This window comes from Oncorhynchus masou, chromosome 30 (assembly GCF_036934945.1).
Source record: "Oncorhynchus masou masou isolate Uvic2021 chromosome 30, UVic_Omas_1.1, whole genome shotgun sequence".
Lineage (NCBI taxonomy): Eukaryota > Metazoa > Chordata > Actinopteri > Salmoniformes > Salmonidae > Oncorhynchus > Oncorhynchus masou.
This window is the reverse complement of record NC_088241.1, coordinates 22633089-22656113: the sequence shown is the minus strand read 5'-3', so window position 1 is coordinate 22656113 and position 23025 is coordinate 22633089. Positions and strand designations below refer to the sequence as shown.

The following is a 23025-nucleotide window of genomic DNA, read 5'->3' as shown; positions in this document are numbered from 1 at the left end:
TGTTTTACTTTTGTCAGTTACTGCTAATTGCGGGAATGTATTTCGATTCGCTCTCAAATATTTGTTATCTGACGTATTCGTTTTACTCCCTGAATTGCTTAATCAAACTTTTTGCTGCCAGCTTCTGATACCAGGGTATAAAAACTGCAATTTATGTCCTGAATTAATCGAGTGTGCATGTGCGCCCAGCTATATCCTGCTGGCTAGCTGAACTATGCTAGTTTGTCCGCATTGCCAAACTTCATAAATACTGCACCCTCAACTTCAAAACTCCTTTGCTAGTTATACAATCATGCAACTAAGAAATTAGCTGAAACTGATTTGTTTTGTTGAATAGTCATGACTGGTTCGCGCTATCTGTCATAATAAGCTGTGGTGAAGTATCATATCACTACCTAACACTGATCCAAGTTCAGTTTTGAGATCCACCATCATTGATGTAGGTTTAGCAGGACGTTTCTGACGGGTCTTGGAACTGTGACAAGGGGCGGCCTCTCCCCGCTTTGCTTGATGGGATATGTAGTGATTTTGCCAACACGGCCATGTACACAGTCCTGTACCCTTAACGTTTTTTTAAATTGACTACTTTTTTTGTTGTTGCTTAAATCAGACTTTATTAGTTTTATAAGTAATCCAGCAACATCACGAGTTAATTGACACAAGACAACCCAAGAAAATAGCAACTCTCCAGAGCACCATTGGGTTTACTTGATAGCTACCTAAACAAATAGCTAGCTAGAACAAAGTGTTAATAAGATAAATTCATTAAAAAGATTAAAAGCAATACAAATAAGTTCTCCAATGAATGACTAAATTACTTCCAGACACAAAGAGTCCACAGAGTTCCTCCTCACCACTTTATATCAAACCAGGCTTCTGGCTTCAGAAGTCAGTCCCCACTATGGTATATGTGGATTTCACAGAGTGCAAACAGCCCTGACATTGATCTGGTTCTGAAGCTTTTGTCTCCCACCTGTTCCACCTCACAGAACCGGGCCATTGCCACGCCCAACCAGGGGGTGTGGGACATGAGGGGAAAGCAGTTCTACAACGGCATTGAGATCAAGGTGTGGGCCATTGCCTGCTTCGCCCCCCAGAAGCAGTGTCGGGAGGAGGTGCTCAAGTAAGTGCCCTGCTTGGAGTGGGGGTAGTATGGGAAGTGGTGGCTGAAGTGGAAATCTTCAGGCATCTTATTAGAGATTCCTGTCACAGTGCAACAGTATTTATCTAAAGATAAAATATGTACTGTTCTTGGCTTTGCTAGGTAGTTTTGTGTGTTAGAGTAGTGTTATTTGTTTTATATTTAAAGCTTTACTTGCTGTGGCATGGGTCTTGTTCATTAGTGCACACTACGGGGAAGCGTTCGAAAACATCTTGCAATTGTAAATGACCATTTCGTTGGAGAAGTCCAGATGGTACATGCCTGTTTCAGTCCATTGTCTTCCGTTTGGTGCTTAATCAACAGTCCCGGGCTCAGCATACAGAACCACCATGTGAACCAGGTTTCTTTCCTAACAAAACATTTTCACCACTCTCCTCAGGAACTTCACAGACCAGTTGCGTAAGATCTCCAAGGATGCTGGGATGCCCATCCAGGGCCAGCCGTGTTTCTGTAAATACGCCCAGGGAGCCGACAGTGTGGAGCCCATGTTCAGGCACCTGAAGAACACCTACTCTGGACTGCAGCTCATCATCGTCATCCTGCCCGGAAAGACCCCCGTCTACGGTAAGATTGGCCTTGTTCATGCTGAGTTTGTGTTTGTTTATTCTTGCTCACATCTAAAACTGAAGAAATGCAGAATTTACATTACCGTAATTGCTGGACTATTAAGCGCACCTGAATATAAACCGCACCCACTGAATTATTAAAAAATATGTATTTTGTACATAAATAAGCCACATGTCTATAAGCCACAGGTGCCTACCGGTACATTGAAACAAATGAACTTTACACAGCCTTTAAACGAAACACGGCTTGTAACAAAAATAAATAGGCTTTAACGAAACACGGCTTGTAACAAAAATTAAAACAGTAGCCTACCAAGAAAGTCATTGGTCACTATCTTCCTCCTCCTGGGCACTGAAACCACTGAAGTCATCTCCTTCGGTGTCGGAGTTGAATAGCCTCAGAATTGCTTCATCCGATGTTGGATCGTTTTCATTGTCGCTCTCGTCACTTTCATCCGGAGGCAAATACCCCGCTGAGCTCATGCTGCCCCTTCAACACGCAGCAGTCCAGCCTTTCGAAACCCGTTGATGAAAGTGGATTTTTTGACAATGCTTCACGCTGTCAGGACCCACTGGCAGACTTGACCATAAGTTGCTCTTCGCATGCAGCCCGTTTTAGTGAAGGATTTCTCCCCACTTGTCATCCAAGCCTCCCACTGAACACGGAGTGCCACCTTAAATGCACGATTTACACTGATGTCGAGTGGCTGCAAATACTTTGGGCCATCTGCTTTTCTTCCCTCTGAAAGGTTTGTTGTCTTTTTGCACTGAGTCAGTTCCTCACGCTGCTGTTTCCAACGTCTTACTCATTAAGGCCAAGCTCCCGCGCAGCAGCTCTATTTCCTTTTCCAACAGCCAGATCGATCGCCTTCAACTTGAAAGCTGCATCATATGCATTTCTCCGTGTCTTTGCCATGATGAGGGTGACAAAATTACTACCGTAATCAGAATGATGGGAAGTTTGAGCACGCTCGATTTATGTCACATTATGTGACGGTGCTCAGTTTTTTGGCGGCATGAATCTTGTGAAAGCGGGAAAAATCCATAAATTAGCCGCGTCATTGTATAAACCGCGAGGTTCAAAGCGTGGGAAAAAAGTAGCGGCTTGTAATCCGGAAATTACGGTACTAATAATTGCAAAACACTCATTTAAAATACATAACACATAATACGTGACATAAATAGAATATTGAGCAATTGAAAAAAATTACAGGGCATTTTTTATAATGGAAATTTAAATATTAAAATGTGATTTAAAAAAAAACAATTTTTACGAGAACCATTTAAGAGCTAGAGTTATTGTACAGAGTGGCGTTTCGCAGGTGGTTCGTACGGGCAGTTATACAGGACAGTTCGTGGCTGTTTCTCAGGAGCCTGGTGGTGCAGTTACCTCTTGGAGGGAGCAAGTCATTCAGTGTATGGTCAAGAGTGTGCATGTCCTTCACCAGGTGCACTGCAGCCTGCTCTCGCCTGCTCTGCAGTGAGGGGAGCTGTGGTTGGACTGCTCCACTCCTGCTCTCAAGGCCCTCCTCTGCACCCTGTCTAGTTGCTGAATGATTCACTTACAACATTCTCTTAAGGTCGAATTGTTTAACCAAAATATCAGTTTACTCAACTTGCTTGACCACCACCCTTACAGAAATATATTTTGTATAATGCATTATCTTTACCTTGACATATTGCAGTAACCGAGACATCTATGATACACTGAGTGTTCAAAACATAATGAACACCTGGTCTTTCCATGACATAGACTGACCAGGTCAATCCAGGTGAAAGCTATGATCCCATATTGATGTCACTTGTAAAATCCACTTAAATAAGTGTAGATGAAAGGGAGGAGACAGGTTAAAGGAGGATGTTTAAGCCTTGAGACATCGATTGTGTATGTGTGCCATTCAGTGTGAATGTATGGTAGTAGGTGCCAGGCACACCGGTTTGTGTCAAGAACTGAAACGCTGCTGGGGTTTCCACTCTCAGCACTTTATTTTTGTATGTTTTTTTATTAATTTGACCATTAAAAACAAAAATCAAAGCTCACATAAAGCTTGAAAAAGCCATACATGCACATGAGTAAAATAATCAAGGATAACACACAAAGTCTGAGACTTATTTCCATTGTGGTCCTCTTGAGAGAAGATCGAACACTGTATGACAGCGAGATAATAAAACGAAGAAGAACATCGATCTCATCATTGCAGTTACTTTCCCGTGTGTGTCATGAATGGTCCACCCTCAAAGATATCCAGCCAACTCGATATTAGGAAGGTGTTCTTAATGTTTTGTACTCTGTTTATAATAGCTTCAGTTTAGCATTCATGGATCTGTACTTAATTTCTGCCTGTTACTGGTCCTGTGTAGCGGAGGTGAAGAGGGTGGGAGATACTCTCCTAGGAATGGCCACTCAGTGTGTCCAGGTGAAGAACGTGGTGAAGACGTCCCCCCAGACCCTCTCCAACCTCTGCCTCAAGATCAATGTCAAGCTGGGGGGAATCAACAATATCCTGGTGCCCCACCAACGGTAAACTTTCACCAACTCTCTCCACTCGGTTGGGTTTGTTTACGGCACACAAAGTCCCTTCCTTTTTCAGTCCGTTTTGTTCTGTTTGGGACCTAATGGATACGACCTTGGTCTGAATGTGCTCTGGATGGAAACCCATTTATCTATATGAGCACTCTTTAAAACCAGACAAACTCCTGTGAGTTTGACTGAATTTGTCCCTTCTCCCTTCATGTCTCACAGGTCAGCAGTGTTCCAGGAGCCTGTCATCTTCCTGGGGGCCGATGTAACACACCCCCCTGCTGGAGATGGGAAGAAGCCCTCCATTACCGCTGTAAGGCTGCTTCTACAATACTACCACTACACCATGTTAACACAAATTATTATGTATTAAGAGTACATTGTATTTTAAGAGGGAGGGATGAGGAAACAAAGAAGAGGTGGAGAAGGGGAAGAGAGTGGCTCAGTGCTGACTCACTGCTGACTCACTGACAGGGAGGAAATGACATCACCCCGATCCTCGCTGTCCCACAACCCGGGCATGGCTGTGGTTGGCTGTGTAGTTGCCAAGCAATCATGGCCGGCTGTTGAGTTACACAGCCCTCTGTGTGCGTTTGTATGTGCTTCTGTGTGTGTGAGCTTATAGAGGTGGTCAGGAAGGATGACCGTTTTTCTCACAATAACAAGCCGTAAGGCTACAAGGTTACTGTTATAGATGCTGACGACACTGCTTCCCACACTGCCTATCCTGTGCCTCTAGAGGATGCTAGTGCTCACATTGTATCATTAGCAAGAGGTGAATCATAGAACACTGAATTAAATATTGATGTTTTGGGTTGTCTATCTGGTCTTTGTTTTTCAGCTCATCTCTGCATTTCCAAAGCTTTTGCTTTTTAGGAGTGGTTTCTGAGTTTTGGGCCTGGATTCTCAACGAGTCTCAGAGTAGTAGTGCTGATATAGGATCAGTTGCCTTTTGGCTAATCGTGAATAAGATTACGTGGACAGGAGGACCAGACGATAGAGCATCACTTTTATACGCTTTCTGAATACAGGCCCTAGTCTCTGTCTGTATGGTTAGTCCCCTCATTTCTCTCTTATTCTCTCCCCTCTCTTTTTTTTTTCTTTCTCTCCCTCGCTCTCTCCAGGTGGTTGGCAGTATGGACGCCCACCCCAGCAGGTACTGTGCCACAGTCCGGGTCCAGAGGCCCAGGCAAGAGATTATCGAAGACCTTTCTTACATGGTCCGAGAGCTGCTGATCCAGTTCTACAAGTCGACCCGCTTCAAGCCCACCAGGATCATCTTCTACAGGGACGGAGTGCCAGAGGGGCAACTGCCGCAGGTACTTACGGGTCTCTGTCATTAGGGGCAAAAATAGTTATCAATAGAGATGGGGATCCATTTTTCATTATTTATAAGTGACAGAGTTGGATTGGCCAGATCGCTATATTTTTTTCCCAGCACTTTGACCAATAGGCCTAGTAGTTTATAGCAGTTAAATAATGGTACATAGTTAATCTCTGATTAAGTATGATTTGATATTATATAGCATGTGACAATAATGCACAATACTGGGAAGAGTTACAGAAAGAGGTGAGCAATCCAACTACCTCTAAAGATATCAGTTGGACAGATAACGAGTAAATATTTTATTTTTCTGCATAGATACTCCACTACGAGCTTCTGGCCATCAGGGATGCGTGCATCAAGCTGGAGAAGGACTACCAGCCTGGTATCACCTACATCGTGGTCCAGAAGCGCCACCACACACGCCTCTTCTGTGCCGACAAGTCTGAGAGAGTGAGTCAACAGTCAGAGCTATTCTAACCATAACTGTATCATGCTTTATAGGTTTCACTCTAGAACAGGGGTCTCAAACTATCGGCGCACGGGCCAAATGCGGCCTGTGAGCTTATTTGAGGTGGTCTGCGGTTGTAATGTTAGGATTAGCGTTTGGATTTAAATATTGTGGTCTTGTATTGTCTTTCCTTTTTCTGTAGATTGGGAAGAGTGGTAACATTCCTGCAGGGACCACAGTGGACACCAGCATCACTCACCCATTTGAGTTTGACTTCTACCTTTGCAGTCACGCGGGTATACAGGTGAGTGGGGAGGTGCTTCCTGCTGCTGTCCAGCTGTGTTTGTCTAACCTGAGCCATTCTAAACCTCCTGGCTCTGGAGTCACATGCAGCTCTTTAACGCTCCTTTGTGGCTCCATGGCGATTTTAATTTGTATACTTTTATTTATTTAAGCATAGAAATCACATTGAGATTTACATCTCCAACAAAACAACATGCATATATTTACACGATACATAACAATGAATGTAAGTTAAAACAGCGCGTATGAAAACTTTAAGAGCAGGTTTAAAAACATATAGTTAGGGCCCTGTGTTTTGCACAATCATGTGACATAGCATTATTCTATTCTGTATTTTAATCCTTATTCAGAAATGAGAATTACACCAAAGATTAAACAATTGTCAGAGGATGATGCTGGACCATCTGACATGGAAATTTTAAACAAAAGTTTAAAATCCAGGCAAAACACAGGGCCCTAATACTAGTTATTCATGTTTTCAAGTAATCCCCCCCCCCCCCCCCTCTTGAGTGTTGAAATGGTCTTTCCACTCTGCAGGGGACTAGTCGGCCCTCACATTACTACGTCCTGTGGGACGACAATCGTTTCACCGCCGACGAGCTGCAAATCCTCACTTACCAGCTGTGCCACACCTACGTGCGCTGCACCCGCTCCGTCTCCATCCCCGCGCCAGCCTACTATGCCCGCCTCGTGGCCTTCCGTGCCCGCTACCATCTGGTGGACAAGGAGCATGACAGGTGAGCATGGTGGTCTAGTTAACATTTAGAGGGACGTTACACTTAAATCTGTTGTCAGATGTTGACTTCAAATGTAGTCTAATGTTAATTATGATGAATTCAAGTTCCATGCCATCGGTTTTGTAGATCCAGCTCTGTATGCCTCACCTTAAAATGAATGAAAAGGTTAAGCACCATAACGTTTCCAGATCTTATTCGGTACTTATTGTGTCCCGTGTCTTTCTGTCCATACTGTAGTGGGGAGGGGAGTCATGTCTCTGGTCAGAGTAACGGTCGGGACCCCCAGGCTCTGGCTAAGGCGGTGCAGATTCACCACGACACGCTGAGGACCATGTACTTCGCCTGAGCACCACACCACCACCACTGTCCTTAAGACTCACCATCCCTCGGTGAGGGGCCTGGGAGCCCACAGAAAGCCTTCCACCTTTCCTCCTCCCTCCATGGCTGTGACCACCCACACACTCCACATACCCTCTCATGACTGACCCACCACAGCCAAACCACCCCAGTACCAGAACTATACATCCCTCACCTGATCAACCCAGGCAGACTCTGCAACGTCCTGCACTACGGTTATTATTATCATTATTGATATTATATGTTTATTTTTTATTTACTTTACCAGGACTGTGTTTTTATGTTGACTTAAAAACAAAAAGAGGGTATTATTGTATTGTATGCGACCTTCCACACTCCTATGTATGCAATACGGAGGGGAGGAAAACGGGCGCTGAGCTGCCCCAAGACTTGACTGCCACCACAATGCTGCCTCTTACCTATCCGCGTGGCGGATGCCAGTGTTCTGTTCCAAGCCCCTGGTACAACAGGAGTCGTGGGAACCCTGGGCGGGGGAAGGGTGACAAAAAGGACACTTATTATTAACTTTTTATCATGAACTCCATTCTTATGTTGCCGTTCTCTCTTTTATTTTATGGCCTTGATGCGCGCAACGGGACGTATGGTACATTAGCACTTAGAGATTAGCATGTAGTCAACGCCGCTCACCCTGCACCTATATGAAGTGTTTATGTCTGTGTGAGACTAGCCCTCTGCTCTTAATTGTGGAAATAGAAAGAGCAGGTGTAGCATGTCGTAGATACATTAGACAAAGTGCTTCTTCACTTCATCTGTGCAGGTTGGGAGTCTCCTCTTAGAATTAGCCAGTAGAGAGTGGTCAATGTAGAAGTTAGAGGGACCATTGCATTTGGTGTATTGAATATACTCACACCCCATGCACCTAAACCAGCATTATTATTATTATTATTATTATCCAGCCTAATGTGATGCTTACCAATGGAAAATGGGCACCTATGTAAACAGGAAGAAGATAATATTTTGTGTCAGAATGCATTTACTCTTCGGAGGAATTACGAGGCACTTTCTTTACCTGATTGGTTTATGTTACTTCAGAATGGGGAGATTTGTCTTCCCTGAGGCTTCACACACAGGCCTACACACACCCCCAACTATCTACCTACATAATACATGTTCTCACACCTACAACCTCTCTAAGCTTGCTGAACCAATAGAGTAACAGTAGCAATACAAGGTCTTTGTAGATGCGAAAGCTGCAAAAAGACGTGGGCCAGAGAACACTGAATGAAGTGTTTCTCCCTCACTTTTAGCACTTGACCTTGGCTACATGATCATTCTACACATTCTAGGTACACATTCCAACCTATGTCAATGGAGACGACGTACACACCAAAACACTACGTTGACATACACACATACTGTACGTGCACACAGCGTCTCTTTTTTAAATATTGTAAATAGCTTGTCCTACCTACAGACATCGACCACAGCATCGTCAACACAAGCACACTCATGCCTCCTCACCCTGTCACATTCTCCTACGGAGTGTGTACCGAGCCGCCTCCACGCATGCACTTGCCCCCTTAAAACTCCCACATGAATACTTGCCCCCTCCTTCCAACACCACCACCCATTTTCCCCCTATCCATACCCCGCTCAACCCTCTGCCTCAGCTCCCCTCATACCCAGCCTAGTGTATGATTCCCCATTGGTGCGCTGTGTGCATGGACAACACAGATAGGGGTTTGCTACACAGGTTATTGGGGGGTACTTACTCAATAAGCTCTGCCTTCACTTCTGATCACTTTCTGACTTTATGAAATGCATGAAACACATTTTTATTATGACTGGGTATTCTGAGCCACCTTAGTTTTCCTAGGAGCTTATTACGCTCACTTCTGCCTTTCAGTCATAGCCTCTTTTGTGGAAACAGTGAACTGAAAGGCTGCTTTTTGTTTTCTGTATTGTGTTGAGTAGTGTCAGAGTGGATCCTCAAGGTACTATGTGAAAAGTAGTCTGATGACTCACTTCTTGGCCTTCAAGCGCCTCCAAACATGTCTGATGGGTTGTAAGAGCCCCTTTATGTTGGAAGGGAATGACGATAGAGATTTAATGATATGCCATTTTGGGGGGAATTCATGTTTATGAATTTACGCAATCAAAATGCTTTTGTACACCATTTTACTGACCCCACATGTCCCAGGTAATTTGTATATAACCTGTAATGAATTTGGGCTCACCATTGTAGCGGGGCCTTTGCAGTTGGGGTTAGTGTCCCCCCCCCCCCCCCCCCCCCCCAAGCCCCTCAAATTCAGCTTGGGTAAGCCCAGCGCCACTGATCCAGATGCAGTTCTTATCTCCACTCTGGGAAAAGCATCATGATGCTGAAGCGAATCCGCTCCACACTGACTAAGCAATATAAAAGCCACTGATCAAGAACAGTCTTTGTCATAGCACTTCCCAATAGGTTCAATGAAAGGAAATGGAAGCAACTTATTTTGGCTCTGTATGGTGTAATAGTATGGGGACTCTGTTGGGGAGGGCTATTTTTTAAAGAAAATACATTTGTTTTTTATTACTCTTGTTGGCTTGTTGTTGTTGTACTGACAAACTTAATGGATTTATGGTCAGTCCTGAAAGACCCATGTGTATGCAGGTTTTTATTTTTTATTATGACAGATACCGACACTTCTGTAGCCTGGCCTAAATCACATCATAAAGCTCCAACCACTATCTCTGAAACCTTAATCCATTTAAAATAAATGTACGTCAGTCTGTAGAGAGGAAAGGGGAAACATTTTAACATAAGAACTTACATGGTTTCTGTGTTATCTGTAATATAATTAATTCCCATTGGCTAAAGTTGAAGCACAGAGTTTGTAAACAGAGGCGCAACATTGCGAGACTTGCAGGAATGCTTGCGAAACTGGCGAGGCAGACCAGGCCGGGGTTTGGGGTGGGAAGTCAATGAGATAAATTTAAAAAAAACTTCCTTCGTTAATTTTTCGAAATCTAAAGGCACAACCAAGATTCGAGCCAATGTCTTAAGTAATTGAACATGTTATTACTCTAACCTCGTGAAAGTGACAAACGGACTCGTTTTCATTGTCGTCAAAAATAACTTATAATGAAGGGGGTGCTTTTTGATTGACGGCGTGCACATGCGCAATTAGCCGCGAGACGACCGTTAGATCCAATAAGGTATTTCTGCGCATGAGTTTAGCTAGCTAACGTGATCGGGGATTTCTATTGAAGAAGCAGTTTCTGCCTATCTTCATACTGTACTGTCTTTGGGCGAAGTGCTTCATTCTGACGTTTGGCGTTTCCTATTGAGATAGAACACACCTCTTCCTGTCGGTGTCAGAGTAGTAACTTCACCATATGTAGTTGGTCAGAGCCCCACAGAGTTGAGCACAGGCAACCGGGCTGAAAATCAAGTCATATCGGCGAATGCAACCGGGAGTTGACAGCCTAGAAACAGCGAGACTGGCCGCTTTTGGAGAGTGACATCAGTGGAAACAAGGCTGCACATCAAAACGGGTGCAAGCTGCCTATCGACAGCAGACTTTGAGTGATAAGTAGCTGTTCAATTGTCGGATGAGAATTCTAACTAGTAGTCGAAGATGGCTAGCTAGCTTATTTTCGCCCAGCCTTAAACTCGATTTCTGCTGTACGTAAAACCGAATTTATCAGATTTTTATAACGCGAACTGGTAAGAAACTAAAGAGCCCAGTGAATCTGTAATTATGATATCTTGACAAGTGTCAGTTAGCTATGTTTTTCTCAATCCATTTGCTAATCTAGCTAGTTGCTAGCTAGTTTATCAGCGTCGTTGAAGCTCGAGCAAGTATCGCCGTGGCAGTGAAATCTGATTGGATACCCTGATCGTGTGAACAAATTGCAGACGCTGGGGCACGGAAGACCCTCGTCCAAAGGGACTGGAACAGGGGCTCGTTTGACAGTGAGCGGAGAGGAGAACTCTGGGGAACCCGTAACTACTCGGCTGCATCGCCTGTGAGACGTTGAACTGCCGATAAACCAGATTGAACCAAGAGTTCCTGACGTTTGACATCTGTGATCCGGGGAGTAAACCGGGCAGGGACCTCATGAATGGAAATCGGAACTACAGGTAACTAATTGGTTGTCATTGCTCTTATGCCAAAATTATCTACTAAATTGTTGCATGTGATGTTTCCCAACACTGACATTGCAACACAAGCAACCAACCTTCCTGCACAGTAAGTTGAAATGGAATTGTTTTAACTTCTGGCTTCACACGGACTGTTTTTGTTAAATACAATTGAAAGTAGAGGTCGACCGAATTTTGATTTGTTTAACACCGATACCGATTTATTGGAGGACCAAAAAAAGCCTATACCGGTTAATCTATACATATATGTGTGTGTGTGTGTGTGTGTGTAATGACAATTACAACAACACTCAATGAACACTTGTTTAATTTAATACATAAATAACATCTATTTAGTCTCAAATAAATGAATCATGTTCAATTTGTTTAAATAATGCAAAAACAGTGTTGGAGAAGAATAAAAGTGCAATATGTGCCATGTAAAAAAGGTCATGTTTAAGTTCCTTGCTCAGAACATGATAATATATGAAAGCTGGTGGTTCCTTTTAACATGAGTCTTTAATATTCCCAGGTAAGAAGTTTTACTTTGTAGCTTTTATTGGACTATTAATCTCTATACCATTTGTGTTTTTTTTACATTATTTATTTAGTTATCTTACCAGATAAGTTGACTGAGAACACGTTCTCATTTACAGCAACGACCTGAGGAATAGTAACAGGGGAGAGGAGGGGGATGAATGAGCCAATTATAAACTGCCGATTATTAGGTGACCGTGATGGCTTGAGGTCCAGATTTAGCAAGGACACCAGGGTTAACACCCCTGCTCTTACGATAAGTGCCATGGGATCTTTAATGACCTCAGAGAGTCAGGACACCCGTTTTAATGTCCCATCCGAAAGACGGCACCCTACAAAGGGCAGTGTCCCCAATCACTGCCCTGGGGCATTGGGAAATTTTTTAGACCAGAGGAAAGAGTGCCTCCTACTGGCCCTCCAACAAAAATTCCAGCAGCATCTGGTCTCCCATCCAGGGACTGACCAGGACCAACCCTGCTTAGCTTCAGAAGCAATTTCATAGAACTTTGACTATAGGATGTTCTTATAGGCATTTTAGGATTGCCAGCCAAATCTCGGGAGTTGATAGGCTTGAAGTCATAAACAGCGCTGTGCTTCAAGCATTGCTAAGAGCTGCTGGCAAACACTGTAAAGTGCTGTTTGAATGAATGCTTACGAGCCTGCTGCATTCTACCACCGCTCAGTCAGACTGCTGTCAAATATCAAATCATAGACTTAATTATAATAAACACAGAAATACAAGCCTTAGGTCATTAATATGGTCTAATCAAGAAACTATCGAAAACAACTTTTATTCTGTAAGTGAAATACGGAATCATTATGTATTTTATCGAAGGGGTGGCAACCCTAAGTCTAAATATTGCTGTTACATTGCACAACCTTCAATGTTATGTAATAATTATGAAAATTCCGGCAAATTAATTCCGGTCTTTGTTAGGAAGAAATGGTCTTCACACAGTACTCAACGAGCCAGGCGACCCCAAACTGCTGCATATACCCTGACTCTGAACGCAAGAGAAGTGACAATTTCAGGCACCGCATTGATTATATGCAATGCAGGACAAGCTAGTTAAACTAGTAATATCATCAACCATGTGTAGTTAACCACTGATTATGTTAAGACTGATTTGTTTTTTTTAAAAGGTAAGTTTAATGCTAGCTAGCAACTTACCTTGGCTCCTCGATGCCTGCACTCACATAACAGGTGGTCAGCCTGCCACACAGTCTCCTCGTGGATTGCAATATAATCAGCCATTAATCTGCTTGCAAAAATGCAGATGACCGCTTATGAGAACTTGAAATCGGCCCTACTTAATCGGCCATTCTGATTAATCGGTAAACATCTAATTGAAAGCAATGCTAGTGCATGTAAATACACCCATTGTTGCTAAAAACACCTAGGTAAATTCATGAATGTCTACTGGCTACTATTTGTTTTACTGTAGCTAGGGGAGATCCTCAACAGTTGTCTGTTGGCCAGGTGAAATGTAATTCAATACATACACAATGTGGGAGTACAGTGTCTTTGATGAAGTCTTGTAGTTAGGTTAGTCATAAGTGGAGCAATGCTATGAAATGGAGACTTAACAAATGTTTTGTGACATCACAGTTCACACTTCAACCTTCATGGGTATCTTCCTACTCACGCCGTTTAATCGTTAGTCATAGAAAAGTCCACATGGTTATGCATGAGTCGTTCAGCACACGTGATTGGCGGCACCTTAATTGGGGAGAACGGGCTCGGGGTAGTATAAAACACATGGTCTCCAGCCATCTCCTGCCATTCCATTTGAGCTGTTCCAGACATAATTATGAGTCGTTCTCCCCTCCGCAGCCTCCTGTGGTTCAGGGTCGTCTCGTTTGTCACAGCAGACATGTGCCACACTGTTTATCAGAGGTCAGTAGGGCCCTATAAAATCAGTTCCGGAACATGAGGACAAAATCCAGACATTAAAACGGAAGTCAACAATATTCAAAAATGTATTGAATTTATTAGAAAAGGTGTTATTTTGCTCAAGTTAATCATAAGACATGAACAAAATGCATCAGTGATTTGTATTTTCCTTCAACTTTCTGAAACGGGAATTCCCCTGTGTGCCTTTAAAAAATAAAATAAATGTATCCCTTATTTTACCAGGTAAGTTGACTGATAACACGTTGTCATTTACAGCAACGACCTGGGGAATAGTTACAAGGGAGAGGGGATGAATGAGCTAATTGTAAGCTGGGGATGATTAGGTGGCCATGATGAGGGCCAGATTGGGAATTTAGCCAGGCCGCCAGGGTTAACACCACTACTCTTTTGTAAGTGCAATGGGATCTTCAGTGACCACAAAGAGTCTGTATACCCGTTATTAAAGTCCCATCTGAAAGACGGCACCCTACACAGGGCAACGTCCCCAATCACTGCCCTTTAGACCAGAGGAAAGGGTGCCGCCTACTGGCCCTTCAACTGTCTTGAGCTGGTGCACACTTTGCATTAAAGGGTAACTACATCAACATTTCTTAGATTTTTCCCAGACTTCAAAAGTGGTCTCTTGATGTTTGAGCATTGTTATTTTTTTCTTTTTCGAGGTGCATAACCATGTTCTATTAGAAAAAATTGATTTTATAGGGGCCTAGTTCAGGAGAGGCAAAGTTACTGACTAGTTTTCCTTATTCAAAGCATTTCAGTTTGAATAGTAAGTTGGACTGCATGGTCATCTTTTCTCATGACTAGACTGCAAAACAGTGGTGATGTGTAGGCTAGGCCTAAATCAAATGTGAAAGCATCCATAATAGAGGAGACCCTGTATAACCTAGATGGTAGCCGAGGTCAGTCAGTTCCTTCTTGCCGTTTACAATGACAGGCAGGGAAACTGTTTTTTACAGTTTGCTTTGTCTGTTGTCGTAACGGAAGCTTTCCACTTCTCCTGCAACGATACCCTAGCAGGTAGACCCAGTGAGTGACACCTGATACGGTCATACCAGACAGAGCTATATTGATTCCCTCCAGAGGAGGTGTCCCCCCCCGGCAACTGACCTCCGAATCTCCTCAGGTTGTAGAGTTTAAAAGGGGAATAACTGGGGATTTGACTGATAAGCTCTCTTTTTGCTTTTCTGTTTTAAAACATTTTGCTACAGTGTGCCCTTAAACAAATTCATTCCAATGGTAGTCTGACATCATGCAAAGATTAGCTGGAGCTCATAGCATATTACTTGAGCTTTTAACCCTTAAAATCTCGTCCATCATACACGTTTGTATGGTATTTGAAAGGCAACACATGATCATAAATCTTTGTTCGTATGAGGTTGGATATTACACTGAACAAAAATATAAACAAAACATGTAAAGTGTTGGTCCCATGTTTCATGAGCTGAATAAATAACTCAAAATCTTCCACATGCATAAAAAGCTAATTTCTCAAATGTTGTGCACAAATTAGTTTACATCCCTGTTCGTGAGCATTTCTCATTTGCCAAGATAATCCATCCACCTGATCTTTGTGGCATATCAAGAAGCTGATGAAACAGCATGATCATTACACAGGTGCACCTTGTGCTGGGGTTATTAAAAGGCCACTCTAAAATGTGCAGCTGTGTCACAACACAAAGCCACAGATGTTTCAAGTTGAGGGAGCGTGCAATTAGCATGCTGACTACAAGAATGTACACCAGAGCTGTTGCCAGGGAATTGAATGTTAATTTATCTTCCATAAGCCGCCTCAAGCTTTTTAGAGAATGTGAGGCTGGTTGGACGTACTGCCACAAACGCAGCGGTTTGCTGATGTCAACAGAGTGCCCCATGGTGGCAGTGGAGTTATGGTATGGGCAGCCAACGAACACAGTTGCATTTTATCATGGCTATTTGAATGCACACAAATACCGTGATGTGATCGAGGACCCTTTTTTTTTTTTTTTCAAAAGTTCTAAATTTTTGCCGTATAGTATTTTGCGTTAAGATGAGTTCTATTGTCAATTCGTTTGGGATGGGTAACCTGGCACGCTTGATAGTCCATGAGAAGTGCAGCTGCTTCCTGTTGTAATGGATACACCCGTGACATACACAGCCTCATCCACACACACCTGTGTGGGTTTTACCGAAAGACAAAGCGACACCACACAGGCAGTACAGGGGACCCCCCCCCCCCACTCTGTCCCCTTACACCTCAGGCTAGTTGCCAACTATCAAGGGGGTCTTCTAGGTAAATGTGGTTGAGGTACTTAGTTTGTTAGCAGTAGCTAATTTTGAATGGGCATATATAGCAGTTCTGTCTTTCTGATTCACACTTTCCTTGTTCTTCCCGCTCTTTTTTTGTTTTGTTTCACTTAACCCGCACGCCCACCACCTTTCTTATCCTCCCTTCCTTGATCGCTCGCTCTCGCTCTCTCTCCCTCCCTCTCTCCACTTTATTTAAAGAAAAAAGGCGGGATTTCGAGAACCACCTTTTTGATTTTTAAATCCTTGTCCAAAGCTCGCCCATTTGGAACACATTGCACCACTCACATTAGTATGATGTTGACGATCAGCTGGAATATATATACCTGAGTAGTTAGTATTCATTAGACACCAACCGGAAGAAAACAGACAAACGGGGAGGGACAACCTGGAGTTGTCATATGAGAAATACTCCATTTCTCTTTACCGTTGCAAGGCGTTTTTTGTTGCATGCCCAAATGAACACGAGCCTGTGTTCGTTAGGATCTTGCAGCCTGTGTCCCCATAGCCTAGAAAGGAATGTTATTTTTCACTTCTAACAAGTTTTAATTAAAACAGCCCATGCATGGGTGCTAGATTGAGAAGCATCTGTCTGTGTCGACCTTCACATGTTGTGAGCGTGGCTAGAATTGAACTCATGAGGGGGAGGGAGGGCAATAACTCAGCGGAAGAGAGTGGGAGAGCCAGAGGGAGTGAATCACTGAGCCAGAGAGGGAGAGAGTGTGGGGATAGATGGAGAGGACTGACTGAGTCAGTAGGAGGGCCCAGTAGAAGTGGGCTGTGAGGCTGGGGGGTGTCTGTTTCAGCTCAGTGGGATGAGGGGGAGGCCTGGATTGGACACGTCTCTCCTTCCTGAGCTCTGTTTTGTGAGGACCATTTAGCCTACATCTATAGGGGGAACACAAGTGGCACAGTGCGGGGGGGAGGTTTAGACAGGAAGAGAGGGACCCAGGGCTGATGTGAGGGGTGTCTTAAAGGGGTAACCAACTTTGTTTTTGTGTGAGAGAAGACAGAGCCTGATGTTGTTGAAAGTGAGAAATTACACCAGAAATGTTATCTTGATTGGCTGGCATTAGGATGTCTTTTTTTTTTTGTATCACTGACTGATTTCATTGAGATAAGCCTACAGAGGTCGTGTTTGAGTTCATAAATCTTCATTTTCAAAACGCAGACATCAAAAACCTGCGTTTTTAAACCACTTCACCTGCGTTTTGTTGGAAGTTTTCACTTCAATAGAGTGATCAGGGGCCTGCGACTGTAGTTTTCCTTCACAGAAAATGCTTTTGAGAAACGCCATTCGGTAGAAAAAGCTTCATTTTCAGAAGTGCATTGACGCATGGCCATTATATTTCTAATGTTGATCATGGAAAGAATGTAGCCAGCTAAGTTTTCAAATATTTTGCTAATGTTCATCTTGCATTTTACCAGAGAAAATGAGCGAGACATCAGTCAGAGCTCTGTCTGCTGATAGAATGCCCTTTCATGAATTCTCATCCGGGAGAAGTGCAACTGAGGCACAAAATGAGTCTTGATGCCGAGCAGAAATTACAATAAGAAGCATTTTAGATCTGTGTTTTATAAAACGCAGCAAGCTATTTGTTCTGCGTTTTAAAAAATATATATTTTCTGTTACAAATACGTCATTCTGGATTAATGCAACCCCTGACCTAACGCCAGTCCATATCCCCCCCTCTCCCCTCCAAGTCCTAATCACAGAGTTGGAGGTTCTCCCTCACCACTATACGTGTTTTAATTGTGCCCTCTGCTCGTACCAAGGGGGTTGTTCTGACCAGGCTGGGCTTGCCCTGGTTTACACAGTGCTTCATTTAACATTCACCTGTGGAATCCTCAGCCAGGCTATCTCATTCACGTGTATGTGTCCACTCTAGGTCCAGCCTGCCTTGCTTTCCCCCCCTGCCATCCATCCTCAGAGTACTTCATGTTGCCTCTCCCTCCTCGGTCTCCCTGTACAGCGTTGGCTTGTGTTTTGATTGTGGAGTGAGTGGCAGCTGTGGTGGCTCGGGTTGGCGCCCGACGCTCTCTGAGCACTGAGGTAGATGGAACAAGTGACAGAGGGGGGAATAAAATATTTTTTTGACACACATCATTCCCTCCTAGCCCGCGGCGCTCTGTCACTGTGCGTCCGTCCATCCATGTGTGCCTGGGCCGCTGCCTGCTGTGACTGATGCCTTGTGCTGCTCATCGGCGCGCTCGCCCTGTTCCCACAGCCCAGGCCTGTCCAGATTAGACATACAGCTGTGTGTGGGTCTGCCCTGCATCTGTGTGAGTACGTTTGCAGCCAATCATTGTTGAAGGGAGAGCCCAGACTTGATGTGTATTGGTAACTAGGTCATGTTGATTAGGCGCCCTTACAATTCTGCTTGTTTGTGTGTGTTCTTCTGTGACACTGGTCTCTCTCTGCTGTGATGCTTGCATGGTACTGAACATGCCTTATATGTGCAGTGGGTGACCTGAGGACAGGGCCAGCTCGGGGCCACTGGGGCCGACCAGTGTCAGAGAAACCTCAGACTAGAGGAGTCAGCTCCCCCCTCTACGTAACTCCCTGCCCTGGCCCCTGACAGCCGCATCCCTCACTCTACAGTTCCCAGGGGCGTGCTTGTACTTGTTTTGTCTGCAAGGGGCTGAAATAGTTTAGACGGGGGGAGAATTGAGATACTATGCCGTGTGTGTGCTTTAGAAGCATTCTGAATTATCAGTAACAGAGAAAATAGGCTAGCATGCCTTGGAGGGGATTTTGTGACAAGGCTTTTTGCCATCTCATTAAGTTCTGCACACGAGTGTGTTTTAAATCAATTTCTTTGAAAGTCTGAATCAGAAATAGGCAGGAGGGTCAGGTTTAATAACCGGAAGCGTGGAAATGTTGTTGTTTCTGCCACTTTTTTTGTGTTTTTCTTTTTGCAGTTCTGCATTTGTGATCCGCTGTTTGTGGGTGTGTGTTATCCTTTTCTCTCTGTGGCCTTGGTGTTTCTTTGTCTCGCTCGCTGCATGGTGGGATGATGACGTTGCAGCTGCTTTCCTGTGTGTGTGGTGGTTCATGCTTGCTTGAGTGTTTCGTTAAGGGCGTGTCAGAAGGCACCTGTGTATGTGTGTGTAAGACGGCATCAAATTGTATTTGTCACATGCACCGACTACAACAGGTGTAGACCTTAATGTGAAATGCTTACACACACATCAGGAGGACATGTATGTGTGTGTGTGCGCGCAAGGTCTTGTCAGAAGGTTGGGTGGGGGGGTGTACAAAAGAACATCAGGACTAGGAGGAAAGTGTCGTTTTACATTTTGAGAATGCCTGGCACAGTGTCCAGAGGCAGGACACTCCTCCTGTGTTTCTCTCTCTCTCTCTCTGCGTTGGCCCAGTGACTCATGCAGTGTGGAGGCTAGTTCTACGTATGAATGCCTGGCCAGTGACTCATGCAGCGTGGAGCCTAGTTCTGCAGCGTGGAGGCTAGTTCTACGATATGAGTGCCTGAGCGGAATACCAGCTCTCCCTGCCCACTCCCCCAGCCATCCTACTCCTCCCTCTCCTCCTCCTTGGTTTACTCACCCCACCGCAGCACAGGAAAAGCTCTGTTTGTGTGGCGGTATGTGTAAACTAGTCTCCCACCGGCCCCCTGGATGATTTCCATCACAAAGGGCTGGTGTGTGTCCGTGGGACAGCTTCGGCTGGAATTCCAGACGTCTCTAACGATCCCCCTTTCTCTGCTGTCATCGTGACCCACCGAGGTCTAGCCTTAGCCTACACCCAACCTGCATCTGTCACCCCTGTACCTACCCCTCAAGGTCCACCAGGCGAGAGAAACAGAAGGGGAGACAACCATGAACGCTCCGGCTTCTGAAAGACAGCCCTAAACAAACATCTTCACTCGTGCACCAATCCCATGAGCTGGCAGCACCTGAGAAAGAGTTCTGTTATTTTTTTTTTATCCCCCCCTGCGCTCTGAATGAACTGACACCCACTCATGTATGCTCATCGTGACTCAATAGGAGGTGAATCATTCATAGCACTGACACTCATTGATCAATGACACATTGGGGCAGTTTGGTTTTGGTGGTGGAGAGTACCAGATAGGGGAAACTCCCGTGGTTTACTTTCTGCCTGACTTCTTGAGTTGAGAGATGGAAGTGTTGAATAGGGGTGATGAGGATATGTGTACTGAACAAAAATATGAGCGCAACATGCAACAATTACAGTTCATTTAAGGAAATCAGTTATTTGAAATCAATTCCTTAGGCCCTAATCTATGGATTTCACGTGACTGGGCAGGAGTGCAGCCCTGCCAAGTCCATGTGAATTTTTCCCCACAAAAAGGGCTTTATTACAGACAGAAATACCCCTCGGTTTCAGCAACTGTCCGGGTGGCTGGTTTCAGACGATCATGCAGGTGAAGAAGCTGGATGTGGAGGTCCTGGGCTGGCGTGGTTACACTTGGTCTGCAATTGTGAGGCTGGTTGGACATACTACCAAATTCTCTAAAACTATGTTGGTGGCTTACGGTAGAGAAATTAACATTCAATTATCTGGCAACCGCTCTGGTGGACATTCCTGCAGTCAGCATGCTAATTGTGAGTCCCTTAACTTGAGACGTCTGTGGCTTTGTGTTGTGTGACACAACTGTACATTTTAGAGTGGCCTGTGATTGTCCCCAGCACAAGGTGCACCTGTGTAATGATCATGCTGTTTTAATCAGTTTCTTGATATACCACATCTGTCACGTGGATGGATTATTTTGGCAAAGGAGACATGCTCACTAACAAGATTGTAAGCCAATTTGTGAAATAATCTTTTTGTGCGTCTGGAACATTTCTGGTATCTTTTATTTCAGCTCATGAAACATGGGACCAACACTTTACATGTTGCGTTTTTTTTAAATATATTTTTGTTCTGTTTAGGATGGACAAACAATATACTGACTGACTCTCCTCATCTGAACTCAGTTGTTAGACTGAGTGTTGTGCAATAGTTAAGCAGCTCACACAGGCCAACGGAGCAACGTCATAGCAAATGTCTGGCAAAACCAGCACAAAGCTTCAAAAGGCGAGTTTCTCCCCCTTCACATCAGCTGCCCCTGATGTTGATGGGCAGGCCACGAGACGGCAGACCCAACATGGCACTGGGTTGAGTGGCACATCGGGTTGTTTTTAAAATAACTGTCTACTGGGTTATTGTTACTCCTGTGTAAGACATCCTGTGTCTGGTGGTGGCAATGTGTGTTACGTACCACTGTGTACACACGTCTGTGTGTTAGTTTTGTTGGGTTGAATTTTTTATAGTGGAACCAAACCTTATGTATGTTTACTAATCTAAGCCTATTTCTCAAAGAGCTGTTCTGTTGTAATGGAAGTTGAATGATTGTTCTTTTTCCATTTCCCCCGCTCCCTCCTTCCATCTCTAGGAGCCGTTGGAGCCCAGCCCCTGTTCACTGTGCCGCGGCGGCCTGGCTATGGCACCATGGGAAAGCCCATCAAGCTGCTGGCCAACTGCTTCCAGGTGGATATCCCCAAGATAGACGTCTACCTCTATGAGGTGGACATCAAGCCCGAGAAGTGCCCGCGCCGCGTCAACAGGTACGCCTAGAATAATGCCTTTCGCTAGGATCTCAAAATGTTTCACGTGGTATCAGATTATGGCTTGTTGAAGTGTGACTAGAGGTAATTTGATGTGTTTATTCTACTTCTATTATATTTTTATGTATTATTACTTTGAATACTATTTATAGAGCCACATATGGGCAGTTTAAGAGCCGCATGTGGCTCCAGAGCCACAAGTTGCAGACCGTTGGACAAGTTTAAAAAGAGGTTAACTTGTTTTGGTCTTGTGTTCTGTAGGGAGGTGGTGGACTCCATGGTGCAGCACTTCAAGGTTACCATCTTTGGGGATCGTCGGCCAGTCTACGATGGGAAGAGGAGCTTGTACACAGCGAACCCACTGCCTGTGGCAACCGCAGGGGTAAGATGGATGTAGACTGACACCCAGCCACACACACACACACACACGCACAGTCAGTTCTATTCTACCAGGCGCTCCTACAAGTGTAAGACTGAAAACACACACACTCTCTCACGCTCCCACACATCTTGATCTGTTAACACACACACACAGGTGGATCTGGACGTCACTCTACCGGGTGAGGGGGGCAAGGACCGGCCCTTTAAGGTCTCAATCAAGTTTGTGTCCCTGGTGAGCTGGCACATGCTGCACGAGGTGCTAACGGGCCGCAGCGTGCCTGAGCCCCTGGAGCTGGACAAGCCCATCAGCACCAACCCAGTACACGCTGTGGATGTAGTGCTGCGACACTTGCCCTCCATGAAGTGAGTTGGACAGTCGCCGCCCAGGTGGTCATAATGGGGAATGTTATAACTTTGTGATTGGGTTAATTATTTGATCAACAGGATGCATGTATTTCTGAAAAGTTGAGCATTTATCCCTGGAAACCTCAGTGAACTGATTTTAAAAGCAAACGACGCAACTCTGCTACATGTTAATTTGACTTTTGAGGCAGATTTATTTACTGGAGATGTAGGCCTAATAAATAAATAATAATACATTTAATTTGCTGGCATGCGAGACTGATTTTTATTCCAAGATAATTTCCTAAAATGACAAATCAAGTAGAGGTCGACCGATTAATCTGAATGGCCGATTAATTAGGGCCGATTTCAAGTTTTCATAACAATCGGTAATCGGTATTTTTGGACACCGATTTTAAAAATAAATAAATATATATTTTTACACTTTTATTTAATATTTATTTAACTAGGCA

General features: G+C 44.3%; 2 protein-coding genes across 7 annotated transcripts in view; both read left to right on the top strand.

Moving 5' to 3' along the window:
* LOC135522373 (protein argonaute-1) overlaps positions 1–9962 on the top strand; it is a 47815-nt gene extending 37853 nt beyond the window's left edge. For all 4 annotated transcript variants that reach the window (XM_064948556.1, XM_064948555.1, XM_064948558.1 and 1 more), the window contains 9 exons: positions 990–1123; positions 1542–1726; positions 4090–4249; positions 4472–4562; positions 5374–5568; positions 5892–6026; positions 6227–6328; positions 6865–7064; positions 7302–9962. In XM_064948556.1, coding sequence (XP_064804628.1) covers positions 990–1123; positions 1542–1726; positions 4090–4249; positions 4472–4562; positions 5374–5568; positions 5892–6026; positions 6227–6328; positions 6865–7064; positions 7302–7410 — 1311 coding nt within the window. In that variant the 3' untranslated portion in view covers positions 7411–9962. The remainder of the gene's footprint in view (positions 1–989; positions 1124–1541; positions 1727–4089; positions 4250–4471; positions 4563–5373; positions 5569–5891; positions 6027–6226; positions 6329–6864; positions 7065–7301) is intronic.
* Positions 9963–10365: 403 nt separating this feature from the next.
* Positions 10366–23025, top strand: part of LOC135522372 (protein argonaute-3) — a 40640-nt gene continuing 27980 nt past the window's right edge. For 2 of the 3 annotated variants that reach the window (XM_064948552.1, XM_064948551.1), the window contains exons 1-4: positions 10366–11508; positions 21658–21829; positions 22091–22211; positions 22365–22573. In XM_064948552.1, the coding sequence (XP_064804624.1) occupies positions 11490–11508; positions 21658–21829; positions 22091–22211; positions 22365–22573 (521 nt within the window). In that variant the 5' untranslated portion in view covers positions 10366–11489. Of the gene's footprint in view, positions 11509–21657; positions 21830–22090; positions 22212–22364; positions 22574–23025 lie in introns of those variants that run through there. The other variant, XM_064948553.1, reaches the window with a different exon arrangement.